The following is an 18,769-nucleotide window of genomic DNA, read 5'->3' as shown; positions in this document are numbered from 1 at the left end:
CGCTCAGGGATTGGGTCGAAGCCGTTCCCCTTATAGACCTGCTTCAGATACAGTGCAGAGCAGAGCTCAAAGTTATGTATTGTCATGTGCCGATGAGATGTCATATGCCTATGGCCTCTCGATAGACTCACACTACATAAATGTATGTGTGGCCATAAGAGACATTGCAAGAGGTAACTAATTGGTAGCAAAATAATCTTGATGTCTCTCTCCCTTCGTCTCTAATAGATACAAAGGGATAAGGGTGAACAATTAACCCAGGTCATTGTAAATGTTAACTTAACATGGTTAAGTATATCGTTGATAATGTGGAACGTCAAGCATATATTCTGTTTTAACTTTCCAGCCTCTGAAGTTTCTAAATCATATAACACTTTCTATCTGTTCATTGTCCTTCCATGCTCCTTCCATGCTCCTTCTTCTTTCACACTGCAAGCTTTGGCAGCCCCAGCCACTAGGCCTTAACTCCAACATGAAGCTACATAAGACAATTACAGTGGGGCAAAAAAGTATTGTCAGCCACCAATTGTGCAAGTTCTCCCACTTAAAAAGATGAGAGGCCTGTAATTTTCATCATAGGTACACTTCAACCATGACAGACAAAATGAGAAAAGAAAATCCAGAAAATCACATTGTAAGATTTTTTATTGAATTTATTTGCAAATTATGGTGGGAAATAAGCATGTTTAAACCATACAATTACTTTTATTTGTACATTTTTAAAACAATACAAATACATTAAGTTTAATACATTTCAGCAATGCAATTACATTGAACATTACACAGGGCTGTGAATAGTGTAGCTTGTCCCTGAGCTGGCGGGAGAATGGTTTTTGCCTCTCTTCCTGCCAGAGGTACTGCATGTTGGTTCCAACCTTAAAAGTAACAACAAAGAAAGTTAGCAGGTCTGTTAGAAAATGTCTTTGTCACACCATCTGGACAAGGGCATTTCTGTGCCAGAAACTCTAAATGGAAAGATGTATTTAGCTGGACCTGCTAGCTAGCTACATTTCGGCTAGCTAGCAATTGCTGTGAAGTCACCAAAATTGTTTGAAATAATGATTGCGGTAGCTACAGTATGTAATTTCAATTACAATAAATAAAGGTTAACTTACTTGTTTTTCGCTGTCCAGTGGCAACACGAGTGGGGCATTTGATTTGTGAACATATCACATAATCAGCGTCTTGTCAGCAACACTAAAAAAGTACTTCCGGGTCGGGCCACGGAATTTAGAACATTTTCAAAATAAAAGTCCCACAAACTATCTATATATATTCATGATATATGAAAAAGAATTGTCTAAATATGAACAATGATTCATATACATATATATATGGAAAACAGATTGACTTAGAGCAAGAACTATTCTGGGTGCCGCAGTAAAGTATTGTAGGTCATAGTCAGTAGGGTCTGTAGAATGTGTATATGGTGTAATCTCATGGGGCCCTGAATAATACGGCGTGTTTCTGGCCTTTTACTCCACCCATTCCATTGGCGGCCAAATCACATCACATGTGTGCTTAATGCACTACAGAAAACCCGCTAACCAAACAACAGTGCAGGGCATGCTCACGGAATTAAAGGGCAACTACACTGAAAAATAAAAGTTTCTTACATTTTTCCCAGACCTCAAAAGTCATCCCCTGATGTGCATAAGCATTGTTGTGAACAAAGAAAATCCAATTGAGTTGTTTTTCTATTAAGAAAGTGTGAAAGAAATCTGTGGTTAACCAGAATTTGGGTGGGGAAATCCGAAACCTGGAAAAACAAAACCAAGAAATTGGAATTTGGGGAAAGTAGGCAAAAAATAAGTAAATATTTTTAAAGGCCCTACCCTTTATTAAGCGGTGCTTATGCCACCCTTTATAAAGCACAGGTTTATGGCATATTTCACATAATTGGTTTATAAGGGCACAGGGCGAGACCCAGCTGCAGACAAGGGAGGCAGATGGTTCAAGTCTCTGATATTTATTAGTATCCAAGGGGGCAGGCAAGAGGATGGTTGTGGACAGGCAAAAGAACGTAACAAGGTCAGAGTCCAGGAGGCACAGAGTGGCAGGCAGGCTGGAGGTCAGGGCAGGCAGTATGGTCAGGCAGGCTCGAGGTCAGGGCAGGCAGTATGGTCAGGCAGGCTGGAGGTCAGGGCAGGCAGTATGGTCAGGCAGGCGGGTTCAGAGTCAAGGCATGCAAGGGTCAAAACCGGGAGGACTAGCAAAAAACAAAAAGAGGAAAAAGCAGGAGCACAGAGTAACACGCTGGTTGACTTGACAAAACAAGGCAAACTGGCACAGACAGACAGAAAACAGAGGTATAAATACCCAGGGGATAATGGGGAAGATGGGTGACACCTGCAGGCGGTGGAGACAAGCATAAGCACAGGTGAAACAGATCAGGGTGTGACAGGGTTATGTCCCATTTGACATTGGTGGTTATGACACATTTATGAGCCCTTTATAAAGCATGACACATGGTTATAGAGGGTTTGTAACAGATTTATGTAGTGTTTAGGAAGGCTTTATGAAGGCTTTATAAGCTGCATGTCGTTTAAAGCGGGACCCTCCCAATGAAAAAGCATTGGCTCCATTCAACATTTTCAGACACAAAATCACAAAAGTGATTGATCAATATAATGAATGCATATGGTAATATTTCATTGTCACTAATTACATTTTCCTCTTTAAATGTTTGTCCCTTTATGCTGTAGCACCCATTTCTAAACATTACAATTTAGAGCCTCTCTTTTACCAATGTGGCACATTACTCTGACAAACAGGTGGAAACCAAGATGGCTGCTCCCTCTTGCTGTTCTCCAACCATAGAAGAACTTGACAGAGGAGGGGGTAATAATATCCCTCAACATGTGGAAGCGATTTCCAACAGGTCTGGGAACAGGTCCACTGGGTTGAGCTCCAAGAACAACAGAAACGCGTAGCTGGCAGAGTTTGAATACATATATCACTCATTCGTAAGACTCTTTAGGCCTATTGACGGACCCATGCCCAGTGGTAATTTGGTAGAAGGCCTCGGGTTGTTTGCACAAACAGGACCTTTACTGTGGGAACCAGTCACAGAGGGATAAAGTGGGGGTACAAACTTAAGTGGAACAGCTTGAGTGTGGGAGAAAGGTTGGCTATGGGAAAGGCTGCATTGGGAGAGATACTGTGCGGAATCCAAATTCGGTAATGCACTTTCTTAACACTAGCGTGTGTAATGCATTAACTTCTTAGGCAAGACTTGTCAAATGACTCCTTAAAATATTGAGTGTGGGAGGTTCGCTATGGGAAGGCTGCATTGGGAGAGAATTAAAGTTGGATAATGCACTTTAACACTGGCATATGTAATGAATTTTTAGGCAATACTTGTCAAATTACTCCCCTTAAAATATATATTTTTAAATTTCATAATGATCCTGATAAAATAACAGGCATGCTTGTGCAGAACATTTACTACATAGAGAGACATAACATTATACTCCTTATAAGACATTATAAAGGCTCATATATGCTTATAACAAGTTATTAAGCATTCTACCTGTAAATGTCTACTCTGATTAGTTGTAATAATGGCACGCAGTAGGAGGAGAGTCTGGATTTCTATCAAATCCACACTGCATTGACACTGGCCATGTGTCACAACATGTGTATTTAAATAAATACATTTAGATTCATATTAAAGTGTATATTTGCACAGCACATGATGAGCATTTTTATTGTCTACCGTTTGACTGGATTATGCCTCAACATAACATGACATTGCAATTGCACTTGTGATCCAGGGATAAACACATTGACTTAGATACACTATATATACAAAAGTATGTGGACACACCTTCAAATGAGTGAATTTGGCTATTTCAGCCACCCCCGTTGCTGACAGGCGTATAAAATCGAGCACACAGCCATGCAATTTTCATAGACAAACATTGGCTGTAGAATGGCCTTACTATCAGAACTCAGGAGAAGACCCAGATGCAGACAGCTAGAGTTACAGATGTTTATTTACCCAAACAGGGGGCAGGCAAAAGACAGTTCAAAGGCAGGCAGAGTTTTGTAATCTAGGGCAGAGTCAATAAGGTACAGAATGACAGGCAGGCTCGGGGCCAGGACAGGCAGAGGTTCGCAAACATGTCAGAGTCAGGCAGGTACAGAACGACAGGCAGGCTCGGGGTCAGGGCAGGCAGAATGGTCAGAACCGGGGAAACTAGGAAACAGAACTTGAGATAGCAGGGAGACTGGAAAACACGCTGGAAAGACCTGACAAGACAAGCCGAAATGGCAACAGACAAACAGAGAACACAGGTATAAATACACTGGGGATAATGGGGAAGATTGGCGACACCTGCAGGAGGGTGGAGACAAGCACAAAGACAGGTGAAACAGATCAGGGTGTGATACTTACTGAAGAGCTCAGTGAGTTTCAATCGTCAGTTTGTCAAATTTCTGTCCTGCTAGAGCTGCTCCGGTCAACTGTAAGTGCTGACATTGTGAAGTGGAAATGTCTAGGAACAACAACGGCTCAGCCGCAAAGTGGTAGGCCACACAACCTCACAGAACGGGACCGCTGAAGCGTAAAAAAATAGTCTGTCCTTGTTTGCGACACTCACTACAAAGTTCCAAACTGCCTCTGGGAGCAACGCCAGCACAATAACTGTTAGTCGGGAGCTTCATGAATTTGGTTTCCATGGCCGAGCAGCCGCACACAAGCCTAAGATCACCATGCACAATGCCAAGCGTCAGCTGGAGTGGTATAAAGTTTTCCACCATTGGACTGGAGCAGTGGAAATGCATTCTCTGGAGGAATGAATCACGCTTTACCATCTGGCAGTCAAAAGGACGAATCTGGGTTTGTCGAATGCCAAGAGAACGCTACCTGCCCGAGTGCATAGTGCCAACTGTAAAGTTTGACAGAAGAGGAATAATGGTCTGTGACTGTTTTTCATGGTTCCTTTTGATAGGCCACTTAGTTCCAGTGAAGGGAAATCTTAACGTTACAGTATACATGCTAGACGATTCTGTAATTCCAACGTTGTGTTGGCATGACAAAGCCCCCATGCACAAAGCGAGATCCATACAGAAATGGTTTGTCAAGATAGGTGTTGGAAGAACTTGACGAGCAGGTGTCCGACGAGCAGGTGTTCGACGAGCAGGTGTCCATATACTTTTGGTCATTTAGTGTATCACCCAAATACACCAGCATGACTCTGACAGTGACAAATTAGTTGAAAAAAGCTCATTAGCCATTCATCTCATGTCTCTGTCACTGGCCGGGTGTCATTACTGTGTGTTCTGCCAAAGTCTTGTTTTTGCCCCCTCTTTTATAAAGAGTAAACACCCAACAGTGAGGAAACCCATCCCCATGAGCAAAGTGAAGAAAGGGGAGTATCCACGCGGGCCTGACTGTTCTGTCCTGCCATTGGTCCCCACAAAACCTGCACCAATTTAAAACCAGACACCAGTTGCTCTCCACCCGTCAGCCTATTACCACAAGCCCCAAAAGATAGATAGGGAGAGAGAAAAAAAGTGAGCGTGTATCAGAGACAGAGGGTCAGCCTGAGATAAACAGAGAGAGAGCGAGAGAGAGACACACACAGTTAGTTAATTTTGGCATGCCTGCAAACTCCACCAACATGAGGCTGAAGTTTCCCATCCTGGCTCTGACTCTGGAGATTATCACCATCATCCTGTTTGCTGTGTTTGTGGACTACGATGATGGGAAACACGGGGGGCACGGAGCCCACAACACCACACACCACGAGGAGAAGACGGAACAGGATCCTCTGACCCTTTATCCCAGTAAGTGACACCTGAAGGCTCCTTCATGTTAGCCTGGTCCCAGATCTGTTTGTGTGGTCTTGGCATGACAATGACCATAGGAGTTGGCAAGACAGGAACAGGTCTGGGAGCAGGCTTCCTCAGTGTGGTGCCACATATTGTATGTGTGGGCTGTCAGTGTGTCAGCCTGGTTGTGGGAGCTTGGCTGAATCATGGATTTGATTGTATTGACTCCTTGATGCCAACCCTGGTTGCTATGGATGAAGGGCTATTAAAGTTGAGTATCAAAGATTTGCCCCTTATTCTCTTAATAATTGTGCAGTAGCTTTGAGGGATAAGCTATAGATCATTGGAGATGGTATTATTGAGTTATCAGATACTCCTGTGAACAATCAGAGAGAGATGTCGTGGGGAAAATAGTGTGAGGTTGTTGTGCACGTGCCCATTCCAGCATCCTCACACCTAGAAATACTCTTTAGGGAATGGGCCAGATGCTCTAGCTGTCGTAGGGGCACCACTCTCTCTCATACTGGACAGGTTCACTGTGGCTAGCCTCCAGATGGATTGTGCAAATGGGAAGATGAATGCCAGGACGGAATGGCATCCACATACTTACAATAGAGCTTGCAAGTGCACTTAAGGGGAATGCAGTAATGTGATTTAGAGAGACATACGATTGAGTTAAAAATGTACGTAAATTTGTGTTTGGAGATAGATAAGTCTGTCTTGTGACTTATCAGTTGAAAAGTGCCAAAGCCCCACCCCTACTACTCTACCTTTTGTACAAAAAATAATTTAGATGTTAGTCTGGTGTTCTTTGTGTGGTTCTTGGAATCCCAAAAAGTCTATTTTTTACCTATTTTAATACAGCATAAATACTTGCAGACTTACAGTATAGAGGTTTGCCCAGAAATGGGCAGGGCAGGTGTGACCCGAAGAGATTAGCGTAGTGCTTAGCATTTGGGCCGATCCTTTTCCATTCCAAGAATTTTGCAGATGAGGTGTCCTTTAAGTTAAGACATCCTAAAACTTTTAGAACTACGGGTTGTTTATAAATAAACTGAGAGAATATTTGTATTTAAAGATTTTGTTCAATGGATTATACACCTGGAGATGTGTATAAAGGCGACATTGACTTTCTTTTCTTAAGAAAGCGGTAACATTTGCAGATTCCATCCATAACTATCATAATTGACCCCCCACTTTACTCAACTGACTGGCTATTTAATGCCCCATAACATGCTCATTCAGCTCTACAAACACAAGTTGCACCCCCCCCCCCCAAAAAAAACCTATTGGAGTAGACTATGAGAAAATATCAGGGGTCTGATGTGTGCGATGCGGGGGTCGTCTATATTGTGCATTACCAAAGCTCCGCAATTACAGGTTCATAGCAGAGGAAATAAGAGTAGGAATGCAATTTTGAAAGATAGGAGCCTATGTTGCTGCTGGGCTTTACCATCAACGGGCAAATTATTGTTTAAAAAAAGATTGCGAGGAACCAATTGTTTCTGTGGCTCCCTGAAGTACTTGTTTTCCTCAAAGAATGGGGACCTTAAGATTTGTTACACAGAGTTATTTTTCACAGCCATAGTCTACTCCTTTCATCAAAGTCAGGCCGAATTTGTAATTTGTGATTACAGTTCACAAAAAGCAACTTCACCAATTGCACTGGTGTAAAACGTTCCCCAATTGTCATACCTGAATAAAGTATAGATACCTTCATCGAAAATGACTCAATTAAAAGTGAGTCACCCAGTAAAATACTACTTGAGGAAAAAAGTATCTGGTTTTAAATGTAAACTCAGCAAAAAAAGAAACGTCCTCTCACTGTCAACTGCGTTTATTTTCTGCAAACTTAACATGTGTAAATATTTGTATGAACATAACAAGATTCAACAAGTTCCACAGACATGTGACGAAACAGAAATGGAATAATGTGTCCCTGAACAAAGGGAGGGTCAAAATCAAAAGTAACAGTCGGTATCTGGTGTGGCCACTAGCTGCATTAAGTACTGCGTGCATTTCCTCCTCATGGATTGCACCAAATTTTCCAGTTCTTGCTGTGAGTTGTTACCCCACTCTTCCACCAAGGCACCTGCAGTTCCCGGACATTTCTGGGGGGAATGGCACTAGCCCTCACCCTCCAATCCAACAGGTCCGAGACGTGCTCAATGGGATCGGTGAGATGGTGCCATAAACAAATATATACAAAAAGGAAAACTACAAACAGGCATGCCTAATAGTGCTGAGCGATTAGTGCTTTTTGAGGTCGGTTCAGTTTCGGTTTGATTATAAAAAGTTAATCACAGTTTTTGATTTTAGTTTCAATTAAAAAATATATATATTAAATGCATTATTAAGTAATGACATCTTATAATTTTGAGCTTTTTTTAAAACTAAAAAGACATACCCAAAAGTAACTGCTATTCATGTGTAATTACATGATTCTGACATGCAAAAACGTTGTATATTTGGAAAGAAGATATCTGGGAGATTATGAGGAAATTAACTGAAGACACACAAAACCGTGACATTTTTTTATTTATTTGAAAGCCATTTTTCATTGACAAGCTATAAGTGAATTATTGATGATTAGAGCTGTTCACAACATGTGAACAATGTCAGAAATAGAACGGGATTGATAGACCTAACAACTAGAAATAGGCAGATGTTTCAGTAAGTGGTGTCAGGTGTGGTCACAAGTCATTTCCAAGTGTCCCTAAACCTCTCCAAAGTGGCATACAGTTGAAGTCGGAAGTATACATACACTTAGGTTGGAGTCATTAAAACTCGTTTTTCAACCACTCCACAAATGTCTTGTTAACAAACTATAGTTTTGGCAAGTCGGTAAGGACATCTACTATGTAATTTTGTAAAAGTAATTTTACCAACAATTGTTTACAGACAGATTATTTCACTTATGATTCATTGTATCACAATTCCAGTGGGTCAGAAGTTTACATACACTAAGTTGAATGTGTCTTTAAACAGCTTGGAAAATTCCAGAAAATGATGTCATGGCTTTAGAAGCTTCTGATAGGCTAATTGACATAATTTGAGTCAATTGGAGGTGTACCTGTGGATGTATCTCAAGGCCTACCCTCAAACGCAGTGCCTCTTTGCTTGACATCATGGGAAAATCAAAAGAAATCAGCCAATACCTCAGGAAAAATATTGTAGATCTCCACAAGTCTGGTTCATCCTTGGGAGCAATTTCCAAATGCTTGAAGGTACTATGTTCATCTGTACAAACAACAGTACGCAAGTAGAAACAACATGGGACCACGCAGCCGTCATACCGCTCAGGAAGGAGACACGTTCTGTCTCCTAGAGATTAATGTACTTTGGTGCAAAAGTGCAAATCAATCCCAGAGCAACAGCAAAGGAAGGTGAAGATGCTGGAGGAAACAGGTACAAAAGTATATTTTTCCACAGTAAAACGAGTCCTATATGGACATAACCTGAAAGTCCGCTCAGCAAGGAAGAAGCCACTGCTCCAAAACCGCCATAAAAAAAGCCAGACTACGGTTTGCAACTGCACATGGGGACAAAGATTGTACTTTTTGAAATGTCCTCTGGTCGGATGAAACAAAAATAGAACTGTTTGGCCATAATCGCAATCGTTATGTTTGGAGGAACAATCAATCAATCAATCAATTTTATTTTATATAGCCCTTCGTACATCAGATAATATCTCGAAGTGCTGTACAGAAACCCAGCCTAAAACCCCAAACAGCTAGAATGCAGGTGTAGAAGCACGGCGGCTAGGAAAAACTCCCTAGAAAGGCCAAAACCTAGGAAGAAACCTAGAGAGGAACCAGGCTATGAGGGGTGGCCAGTCCTCTTCTGGCTGTGCCGGGTGGAGATTATAACAGAACTATGCCAAGATGTTCAAAAATGTTCATAAGTGACAAGCATGGTCAAATAATAATCATGAATAATTTTCAGTTGGCTTTTCATAGCTGATCATTAAGAGTTGAAAAACAACAGGTCTGGGACAGGTGGCGGTTCCATAACCGCAGGCAGAAGAGTTGAAACTGGAATAGCAGCAAGGCCAGGCGGACTGGGGGCAGCAAGGAGTCACCACGGCCGGTAGTCCCGACGTATGGTCCTAGGGCTCAGGTCCTCCGAGAGAAAGAAAGAGAGAAGGAGAAAATTAGAGAGAGCCAAGATTTTCAAAATGTTCATAAATGACAAGCATGGTCAAATAATAATCAGAAATAAATCTCAGTTGGCTTTTCATAGCCGATCATTAAGAGTTGAAAACAGCAGGTCTGGGACAGGTAGGGGTTTCGTAACCGCAGGCAGAAACAGTTGAAACTGGAATAGCAGCAAGGCCGGGCGGACTGGGGACAGCAAGGTGTCAGCATGCCCGGTAGTCCTGACGTATGGTCCTAGGGCTCAGGTTCTCAGAGAGAAAGAGAGAACGAGAGAATTAGAGAGAGCATACTTAAATTCACACAGGACACTGGATAAGACAGGAGAAGTACTCCAGGTATAACCAACTGACCCCAGCCCCCCGACACATAAACTACTGCAGCATAAATACTGGAGGCTGAGACAGGAGCGGTCAGGAGACACTGTGGCCCCATCCGAAGAAACCCCCGGACAGGGCCAAACAGGAAGGATATAACCCCACCCACTCTGCCAAAGCACAGCCCCCACACCACTAGAGGGATATCCTCAACCACCAACTTACAATCCTGAGACAAGGCCGAGTATAGCCCACAAAGGTCTCCACCACAGCACAACCAAGGGGGGGCGCCAACCCAGACAGGAAGTTCACGTCAGTAACTCAACCCACTCAAGTGACGCACCCCTCCTAGGGACGGCATGAAAGAGCACCAGCAAGCCAGTGACTCAGCCCCAGTAACAGGGTTAGAGGCAGAGAATCCCAGTGGAGAGAGGGGAACCGGCCCTGGAGAGACAGCAAGGGCGGTTCGTTGCTCCAGAGCCTTTCCGTTCACCTTCACACTCCTGGGCCAGACTACACTCAATCATATGACCTACTGAAGAGATAAGTCTTCAGTAAAGACTTAAAGGTTGAGACCGAGTCTGCGTCTCTCACATGGGTAGGCAGACTGTTCCATAAAAATGGAGATCTATAGGAGAAAGCCCTGCCTCCAGCTGTTTGCTTAGAAATTTTAGGGACAATTAGGAGGCCTGCGTCTTGTGACCGTAGCGTACGTGTAGGTATGTACGGCAGGACCAACTCGGAAAGATAGGTAGGAGCAAGCCCATGTAACGCTTTATAGGTTAACAGTAAAACCTTGAAATCAGCCCTTGCCTTAACGGGAAGCCAGTGTAGGGAAGCTAGCACTGGAGTAATATGATCAAATTTCTTGGTTCTAGTCAGGATTCTAGCAGCCGTATTTAGCACTAACTGAAGTTTATTTAGTGCTTTATCCGGGTAGCCGGAAAGTAGAGCATTGCAGTAGTCTAACCTAGAAGTAACAAATGCATGGATTAATTTTTCAGCATCATTTTTGGACAGAAAATGTCTGATTTTTGCAATGTTACGTAGATGGAAAAAAGCTGTCCTTGAAACAGTCTTGATATGTTCGTCAAAAGAGAGATCAGGGTCAAGAGTAACGCCGAGGTCCTTCACAGTTTTATTTGAGACGACTTTACAACCATCAAGATGAATTGTCAGATTTAACAGAAGATCTCTTTGTTTCTTGGGACCTAGAACAAGCATCTCTGTTTTGTCCGAGTTTAAAAGTAGAAAGTTTTCAGCCATCCACTTCCTTATGTCTGAAACACAGGCTTCTAGCGAGGGCAATTTTGGGGCTTCACCATGTTTCATTGAAATGTACAGCTGTGTGTCATCCGCATAGCAGTGAAAGTTAACATTATGTTTTCGAATAACATCCCCAAGAGGTAAAATATATAGTGAAAACAATAGTGGTCCTAAAACGGAACCTTGAGGAACACCGAAATGTACAGTTGATTTGTCAGAGGACAGACCATTCACAGAGACAAACTGATATCTTTCCGACAGGTAAGATCTAAACCAGGCCAGAACTTGTCCGTGTAGACCAATTTGGGTTTCCAGTCTCTCCAAAAGAATGTGGTGATCGATGGTGTCAAAGGCAGCACTAAGGTCTAGTAGCACGAGGACAGATGCAGAGCCTCGGTCTGACGCCATTAAAAGGTCATTTACCACCTTCACAAGTGCAGTCTCAGTGCTATGATGGGGTCTAAAACCAGACTGAAGCATTTCGTATACATTGTTTGTCTTCAGAAAGGCAGTGAGTTGCTGCGCAACAGCTTTTTCTAAAATTTTTGAGAGGAATGGAAGATTCGATATAGGCCGAGAGTTTTTTATATTTTCCGGGTCAAGGTTTGGCTTTTTCAAGAGAGGCTTTATCACTGCCACTTTTAGTGAGTTTGGTACACATCCGGTGGATAGAGAGCTGTTTATTATGTTCAACATAGGAGGGCCAAGCACAGGAAGCAGCTCCTTCAGCAGTTTAGTAGGAATAGGATCCAGTATGCAGCTTGAAGGTTTAGAGGCCATGATTATTTTCATCATTGTGTCAAGAGATATAGTACTAAAACACTTAAGTGTCTCTCCCCATCCCAGGCCCTCGCAGAGCTGTGCAGATCCAGGACAGCTAAGCCCTGGAGGAATACGCAGATTCAAAGAGGAGTCCGTAATTTGCTTTCTAATGGTCATGATCTTTTCCTCAAAGAAGTTCATGAATTTATTACTGCTGAAGTGAAAGCCATCCTCTCTTGGGGAATGCTGCTTTTTAGTTAGCTTTGCAACAGTATCAAAAAGAAATTTTGGATTGTTCTTATTTTCCTCGATTAAGTTGGAAAAGTAGGATGATCGAGCAGCAGTGAGGGCTCTTCGGTACTGCACGGTACTGTCTTTCCAAGCTAGTCGGAAGACTTCCAGTTTTGTGTGGCGCCATTTCCGTTCCAATTTCCTGGAAGCTTGCTTCAAAGCTCGGGTATTTTCTGTATACCAGGGAGCTAGTTTCTTATGACAAATGTTTTTCGTTTTTAGGGGTGCAACTGCATCTAGGGTATTGCGCAAGGTTAAATTGAGTTCCTCAGTTAAGTGGTTAACTGATTTTTGTCCTCTGACGTCCTTGGGTAGGCAGAAGGAGTCTGGAAGGGCATCAAGGAATTTTTGTGTTGTCTGAGAATTTATAGCACGACTTTTGATGCTCCTTGGTTGGGGTCTGAGCAGATTATTTGTTGCGATTGCAAACGTAATAAAATGGTGGTCCGATAGTCCAGGATTATGTGGAAAAACATTAAGATCTACAACATTTATTCCATGGGACAAAACTAGGTCCAGAGTATGACTGTGGCAGTGAGTAGGTCCAGAGACATGTTGGACAAAACCCACTGAGTCGATGATGGCTCCGAAAGACTTTTGGAGTGGGTCTGTGGACTTCTCCATGTGAATATTAAAATCACCAAAAATTAGAATATGATCTGCTATGACTACAAGGTCTGATAGGAATTCAGGAAACTCAGAGAGGAACGCTGTATATGGCCCAGGAGGCCTGTAAACAGTAGCTATAAAAAGTGATTGAGTAGGCTGCATAGATTTCATGACTAGAAGCTCAAAAGACGAAAACGGCATTTTTTTTTTTGTAAATTGAAATTTGCTATCGTAGATGTTAGCAACACCTCCGCCTTTGCGGGATGCACGGGGGATATGGTCACTAGTGTAACCAGAAGGTGAGGCCTCATTTAACACAGTAAATTCATCAGGCTTAAGCCATGTTTCAGTCAGGCCAATCACATCAAGATTATGATCAGTGATTAGTTCATTGACTATGACTGCCTTTGAAGTGAGGGATCTAACATTAAGTAACCCTATTTTGAGATGTGAGGTATCACGATCTCTTTCAATAATGGCAGGAATGGAGGAGGTCTTTATCCTAATAAGATTGCTAAGGCGAACACCGCCATGTTTAGTTTTGCCCAACCTAGGTCGAGGCACAGACACAGTCTCAATGGGTATGGCTGAGCTGACTACACTGACTGTGCTATTGGCAGACTCCACTAAGCTGGCAGGTTGGCTAACAGCCTGCTGCCTGGCCTGCACCCTATTTCATTGTGGGGCTAAAGGAGTTAGAGCCCTATCTATGTTGGTAGATAAGATGAGAGCACCCCTCCAGGTAGGATGGAGTCCGTCACTCCTTAGCAGGTCAGGCTTGGTCCTGTTTGTGGGTGAGTCCCAGAAAGAGGGCCAATTATCTACAAATTCTATCTTTTGGGAGGGGCAGAAAACAGTTTTCAACCAGCGATTGAGTGCTGAGACTGTAGAGCTCGTCACTCCCCCTAACTGGGAGGGGGCCAGAGACAATTACTCGATGCCGACACATCTTTCTAGCTGATTTACACGCTGAAGCTATGTTGCACTTGGTGACCTCTGACTGTTTCATCCTAACATCGTTGGTGCCGACGTGGATAACAATATCTCTATACTCTCTACACTCGCCAGGAACAAGGGGGAGGCTTGCAAGACGAAGAATGCCATCCCAACCGTGAAGCACGGGGGTGGCAGCATCATGTTGTGGGGGTGCTTTGCTGCAGGAGGGACTGGTGCACTTCACAAAATAGATGGCATCATGAGGAAAGAAAATAATGTGGATATATTGAAGCAACATCTCAAGACATCAGTCATGAAGTTAAAGCTTGGTCGCAAATGGGTCTTCCAAATGGACAATGACCCCAAGCATACTTCTAAAGTTGTGGCAAAATGGCTTAAGGACAACAAAGTCAAGGTATTGGAGTGGCCATCACAAAGCCCTGACCTCAATCCTATAGAACATTTGTGGGCAGAACTGTGAGCAAGGAGGCCTACAAACCTGACTCAGTTACACCAGCTCTGTCAGGAGGAATGGGCCAAAATTCTCCCAACTTATTGTGGGAAGGTTGTGGAAGGCTACCCGAAACGTTTGACCCAAGTTAAAGAATTTAAAGGCAATGCTACCAAATACTAATTGAGTGTATGGAAACTTCTGACCCACTGGGAATGTGATGAAAGAAATAAAAGCTGAAATAAATAATTCTCTCTACTATTATTCTGACATTTCACATCCTTAATTTAAAGTGGTGATCCTAACTGGCCTAAGACCGGAAAATGTTAATAGGAGTTTAAAAGTATTTGGCTAAGGTGTATGTAAACTTCCGACTTCAACTGTATGTCTGTAAATTAGATTATTCCAGTGCGATTGTAACGGCTGTCGCTCTCCTCATCCTCGGATGAGGTGAGGAGAGAAGGATCTTCAGACCAAAACGCAGCTTCAGGGAAATAAGCCATCTTTATTATAAATACGACGGCAACACGAAACAAAACAAAACACTTTCAAAACTACAAAAACAAGAAAACGACGTAGACGACAAAACCTGAACATGAACTTACTTAACTGAAACGTAAAACTCACGGACAGGAAACAGACTACATCGAAACGAAACAAACCGAAACCAGTCCCGTGTGGCACAACGACATACACAAACACAGGAGACAATCACCCACAAACAAACAGTGAGAATGCCCTACCTAAATATGACTCTTAATTAGAGGAAAACGCAAACCACCTGCCTCTAATCAAGAGCCATACCAGGCAAACCAAAACCAACATAGAAACAGATAACATAGACTGCCCACCCAAAACTAACGCCCTGACCAATTACACATACAAAAACAACATAAAACTGGTCAGGACCGTTACATAACACCCCCCTCAAGGTGCGAACTCCGGGCGCACCATCACAAAGTCCAGGGGAGGGTCTGGGTGGGCAGGTGACCACGGTGGTGGCTCCGGCTCTGGACGCTGTCCCCACACCACCATAGTCACTCCCCGTCTTCTTCTTCCCCTCCCAATGCCCACCCTAAAACTCACATCCCCTAAATAAACATCCAGCACCAGGAGAAGGGGCAGCACCGGGACAAAGGGCAGCACCGGGACAAGGGGCAGCACCGGGACAAGGGGCAGCACCGGGACAAGGGGCAGCACCGGGACAAGGGGCAGTACCGGGACAAGGGGCAGTACCGGGACAAGGGGCAGCACCAGGATAAGGGGCAGCACCGGGACAAGGGGCAACACCGGGACAAGGGGCAGGTCCCGGCTGATAAACTCTGGCAGATCCTGGCTGAGGGACTCTGGCAGGTCTATGCAGGCTGACAGCTCTCGACGCTCATGGCAGGCTGACGGCTCTCGACGCTCATGGCAGGCTGACGGCTCTCGACGCTCATGGCAGGCTGACGGCTCTCGACGCTCATGGCAGGCTGACGGCTCTCGACGCTCATGGCAGGCTGACGGCTCTCGACGCTCATGGCAGGCTGACGGCTCTCGACGCTCATGGCAGGCTGACGGCTCTCGACGCTCATGGCAGGCTGACGGCTCTCGACGCTCATGGCAGGCTGACGGCTCTCGACGCTCATGGCAGGCTGACGGCTCTCGACGCTCATGGCAGGCTGACGGCTCTCGACGCTCATGGCTCTCTGACGGCTCTGGCTGCTCATGGCTCTCTGACGGCTCTGGCTGCTCATGGCTTTCTGACGGCTCTGGCTGCTCATGGCTCTCTGACGGCTCTGGCTGCTCATGGCTCTCTGACGGCTCTGGCTGCTCATGGCTCTCTGACGGCTCTGGCTGCTCATGGCTCGCTGGCGGCTCTGGCAGATCCTGTCTGGTTGGCGGCTCTGGCAGATCCTGTCTGGTTGGCGGCTCTGGCAGATCCTGTCTGGTTGGCGGCTCTGGCAGATCCTGTCTGGTTGGCGGCTCTGGCAGATCCTGTCTGGCTGACGGCTCTAGCGGCTCCTGTCTGGCGGACGGCTCTAGCGGCTCCTGTCTGGCGGACGGCTCTAGCGGCTCCTGTCTGGCGGACGGCTCTGTAGGCTCATGGCAGACGGGCGGCTTTGCAGGCTCATGGCAGACGGGCGGCTTTGCAGGCTCATGGCAGACGGATGGCTCAGACGGCGCTGGGGAGACGGATGGCTCAGATGGCGCTGGGGAGACGGATGGCTCAGATGGCGCTGGGGAGACGGATGGCTCAGATGGCGCTGGGGAGACGGATGGCTCAGGCCGGATACGGCGCACTGTAGACCTGGTGCGTGGTGCCGGAACTGGAGGCACCGGGCTAAGGATAAGCACCTTCCTACTAGTGCGGGGAGCAGGAACAGGGCACACTGTATTCTCAAAGCCCACTCCACAACTGATGCGCGGCACCGGCACTGGTGACGCCGGGCTGAGGACAAGCACATCAGGATTAGTAGGGGGAGAAGATACAGTTTGTACAGGGCTCTGGAGACGCACTGGTAGCTTAGTGCGTGGGGCCGGAACTGGAGGCACCGGGCTAGATACACGCACTACAGGGAGAGTGCGTGGAGGAGGAACAGGGCTCAGGATACGCACTGGTAGCCTAGTGCGTAGTGTAGACACTGTAGGCACTAGGCTGGGGCGGGGAGGTGGTGCCGGAAATACCGGACCGTGGAGACGTACTGGCACTCTTGAGCATTGAGCCTGCCCAACCTTACCTGGTTGAATGCTCCCGGTTGCCCGACCAGTGCGGGGAGGTGGAATAACCCGCACCGGCCTATGTAGGCGAACCGGGGAAACCATGCGTAAGGCAGGTGCCATGTATGCCGGCCCGAGGAGACGCACTGGAGACCAGACGCGTTGAGCCGGCCTCATGACACCTGGCTCAATACCCAATCTAGCCCTACCAGTGCGGGGAGGTGGAATAACCCGCACTGGGCTATGCACTCGTACAGGAGACACCGTGCGCTCTACTGCGTAACACGGCGCCTGCCCGTACTCCCGCTCTCCACGGTAAGCCTGGGAAGTGGGCGCAGGTCTCCTACCTGCCCTTGGCCCACTACCTCCTAGCCCCCCCCCAAGAAATTTTTGGGTGTTACTTAGGGCTTTTTTGGCTTCCGTGCCAGACGCGTTCCCTCATAGCTCCGGTTCCTCTCTCCGGTAGCCTCTGCTCTCCTCCGTGCCTCCAGCTCAGCTTTGGGACGGCGATATTCTCCCTGCTGTGCCCATGGACCTCTCCCGTCCAATATTTCCTCCCAAGTCCAGAAATCCTTGTTGCCCTGTCGAGCTTTCCCTTGCCGCTTGGTCCTAATTTGGTGGGTGATTCTGTAACGATCGTGTGGAGGATTGACGGACCAAAACGCAGCAGTTGGAAAATAAGCCATCTTTATTATAAATACGACGGCAACACGAAACAAAACAAAACACTTTCAAAACTACAAAAACAAGAAAACGACGTAGACGACAAAACCTGAACATGAACTTACTTAACTGAAACGTAAAACTCACGGACAGGAAACAGACTACATCGAAACGAAACAAACCGAAACCAGTCCCGTGTGGCGCAACGACATACACAAACACAGGAGACAATCACCCACAAACAAACAGTGAGAATGCCCTACCTAAATATGACTCTTAATTAGAGGAAAACGCAAACCACCTGCCTCTAATCAAGAGCCATACCAGGCAAACCAAAACCAACATAGAAACAGATAACATAGACTGCCCACCCAAAACTAACGACCTGACCAATTACACATACAAAAACAACATAAAACTGGTCAGGACCGTTACAGCGATTACATATTTGGAATCCCTAAATGCTATTTGTTCAGTATAAAAACACAATTTCTACCATATCAACCTCACTCAAACATTGTGGTGGTGTTGTGGGGTATCCAGGGTACATTCAAGTGTCCTTTCAACCTCTCCAAAGTGTCAGAATGTGGTAATTGCACTGTTTTTGCACACTGGATGTGCCAAAATATTTATTGTTCACTATAAAAGCTACATTTCTACAACACCAACCTCTCTCCAAAATTGTGATGGTGTCAGGGGACACACAGGAGATATCCTGGTGTTTTTTCAACCTCTCCAAAATGCCAGAACGTTTAGCCTAGTCATATCCAGGTTATTGGTCCCACGTACAAATTAACTCTTTACAAAAACAATATAAAAGAAATAGATATACATTACCAGTC

General features: G+C 45.2%; 1 protein-coding gene and 1 long non-coding RNA gene across 2 annotated transcripts in view; one reads left to right on the top strand and one right to left on the bottom strand.

The window, feature by feature from the left end:
- Window positions 1-627: 627 nt before the first annotated feature.
- Window positions 628-5,349, bottom strand: LOC129845791 (uncharacterized). The gene is made up of 3 exons (XR_008758109.1): window positions 4,400-5,349; window positions 1,116-4,254; window positions 628-875 (listed from the first exon to the last, which is right to left on the bottom strand). It is a non-coding gene; the product is annotated as an uncharacterized LOC129845791 (long non-coding RNA).
- Window positions 5,350-5,450: 101 nt separating this feature from the next.
- Window positions 5,451-18,769, top strand: part of LOC129845784 (ammonium transporter Rh type A-like) — a 31,536-nt gene continuing 18,217 nt past the window's right edge. The window contains exon 1 of the mRNA XM_055913700.1: window positions 5,451-5,793. Coding sequence (XP_055769675.1) covers window positions 5,607-5,793 — 187 coding nt within the window. The 5' untranslated portion in view covers window positions 5,451-5,606. The remainder of the gene's footprint in view (window positions 5,794-18,769) is intronic.

The sequence above is a fragment of the Salvelinus fontinalis genome, unplaced genomic scaffold, assembly GCF_029448725.1.
Source record: "Salvelinus fontinalis isolate EN_2023a unplaced genomic scaffold, ASM2944872v1 scaffold_0367, whole genome shotgun sequence".
Classification (NCBI taxonomy): domain Eukaryota; kingdom Metazoa; phylum Chordata; class Actinopteri; order Salmoniformes; family Salmonidae; genus Salvelinus; species Salvelinus fontinalis.
The sequence above is the reverse complement of the archived record's forward strand: the minus strand, read 5'-3'. Positions and strand labels throughout refer to the sequence as shown.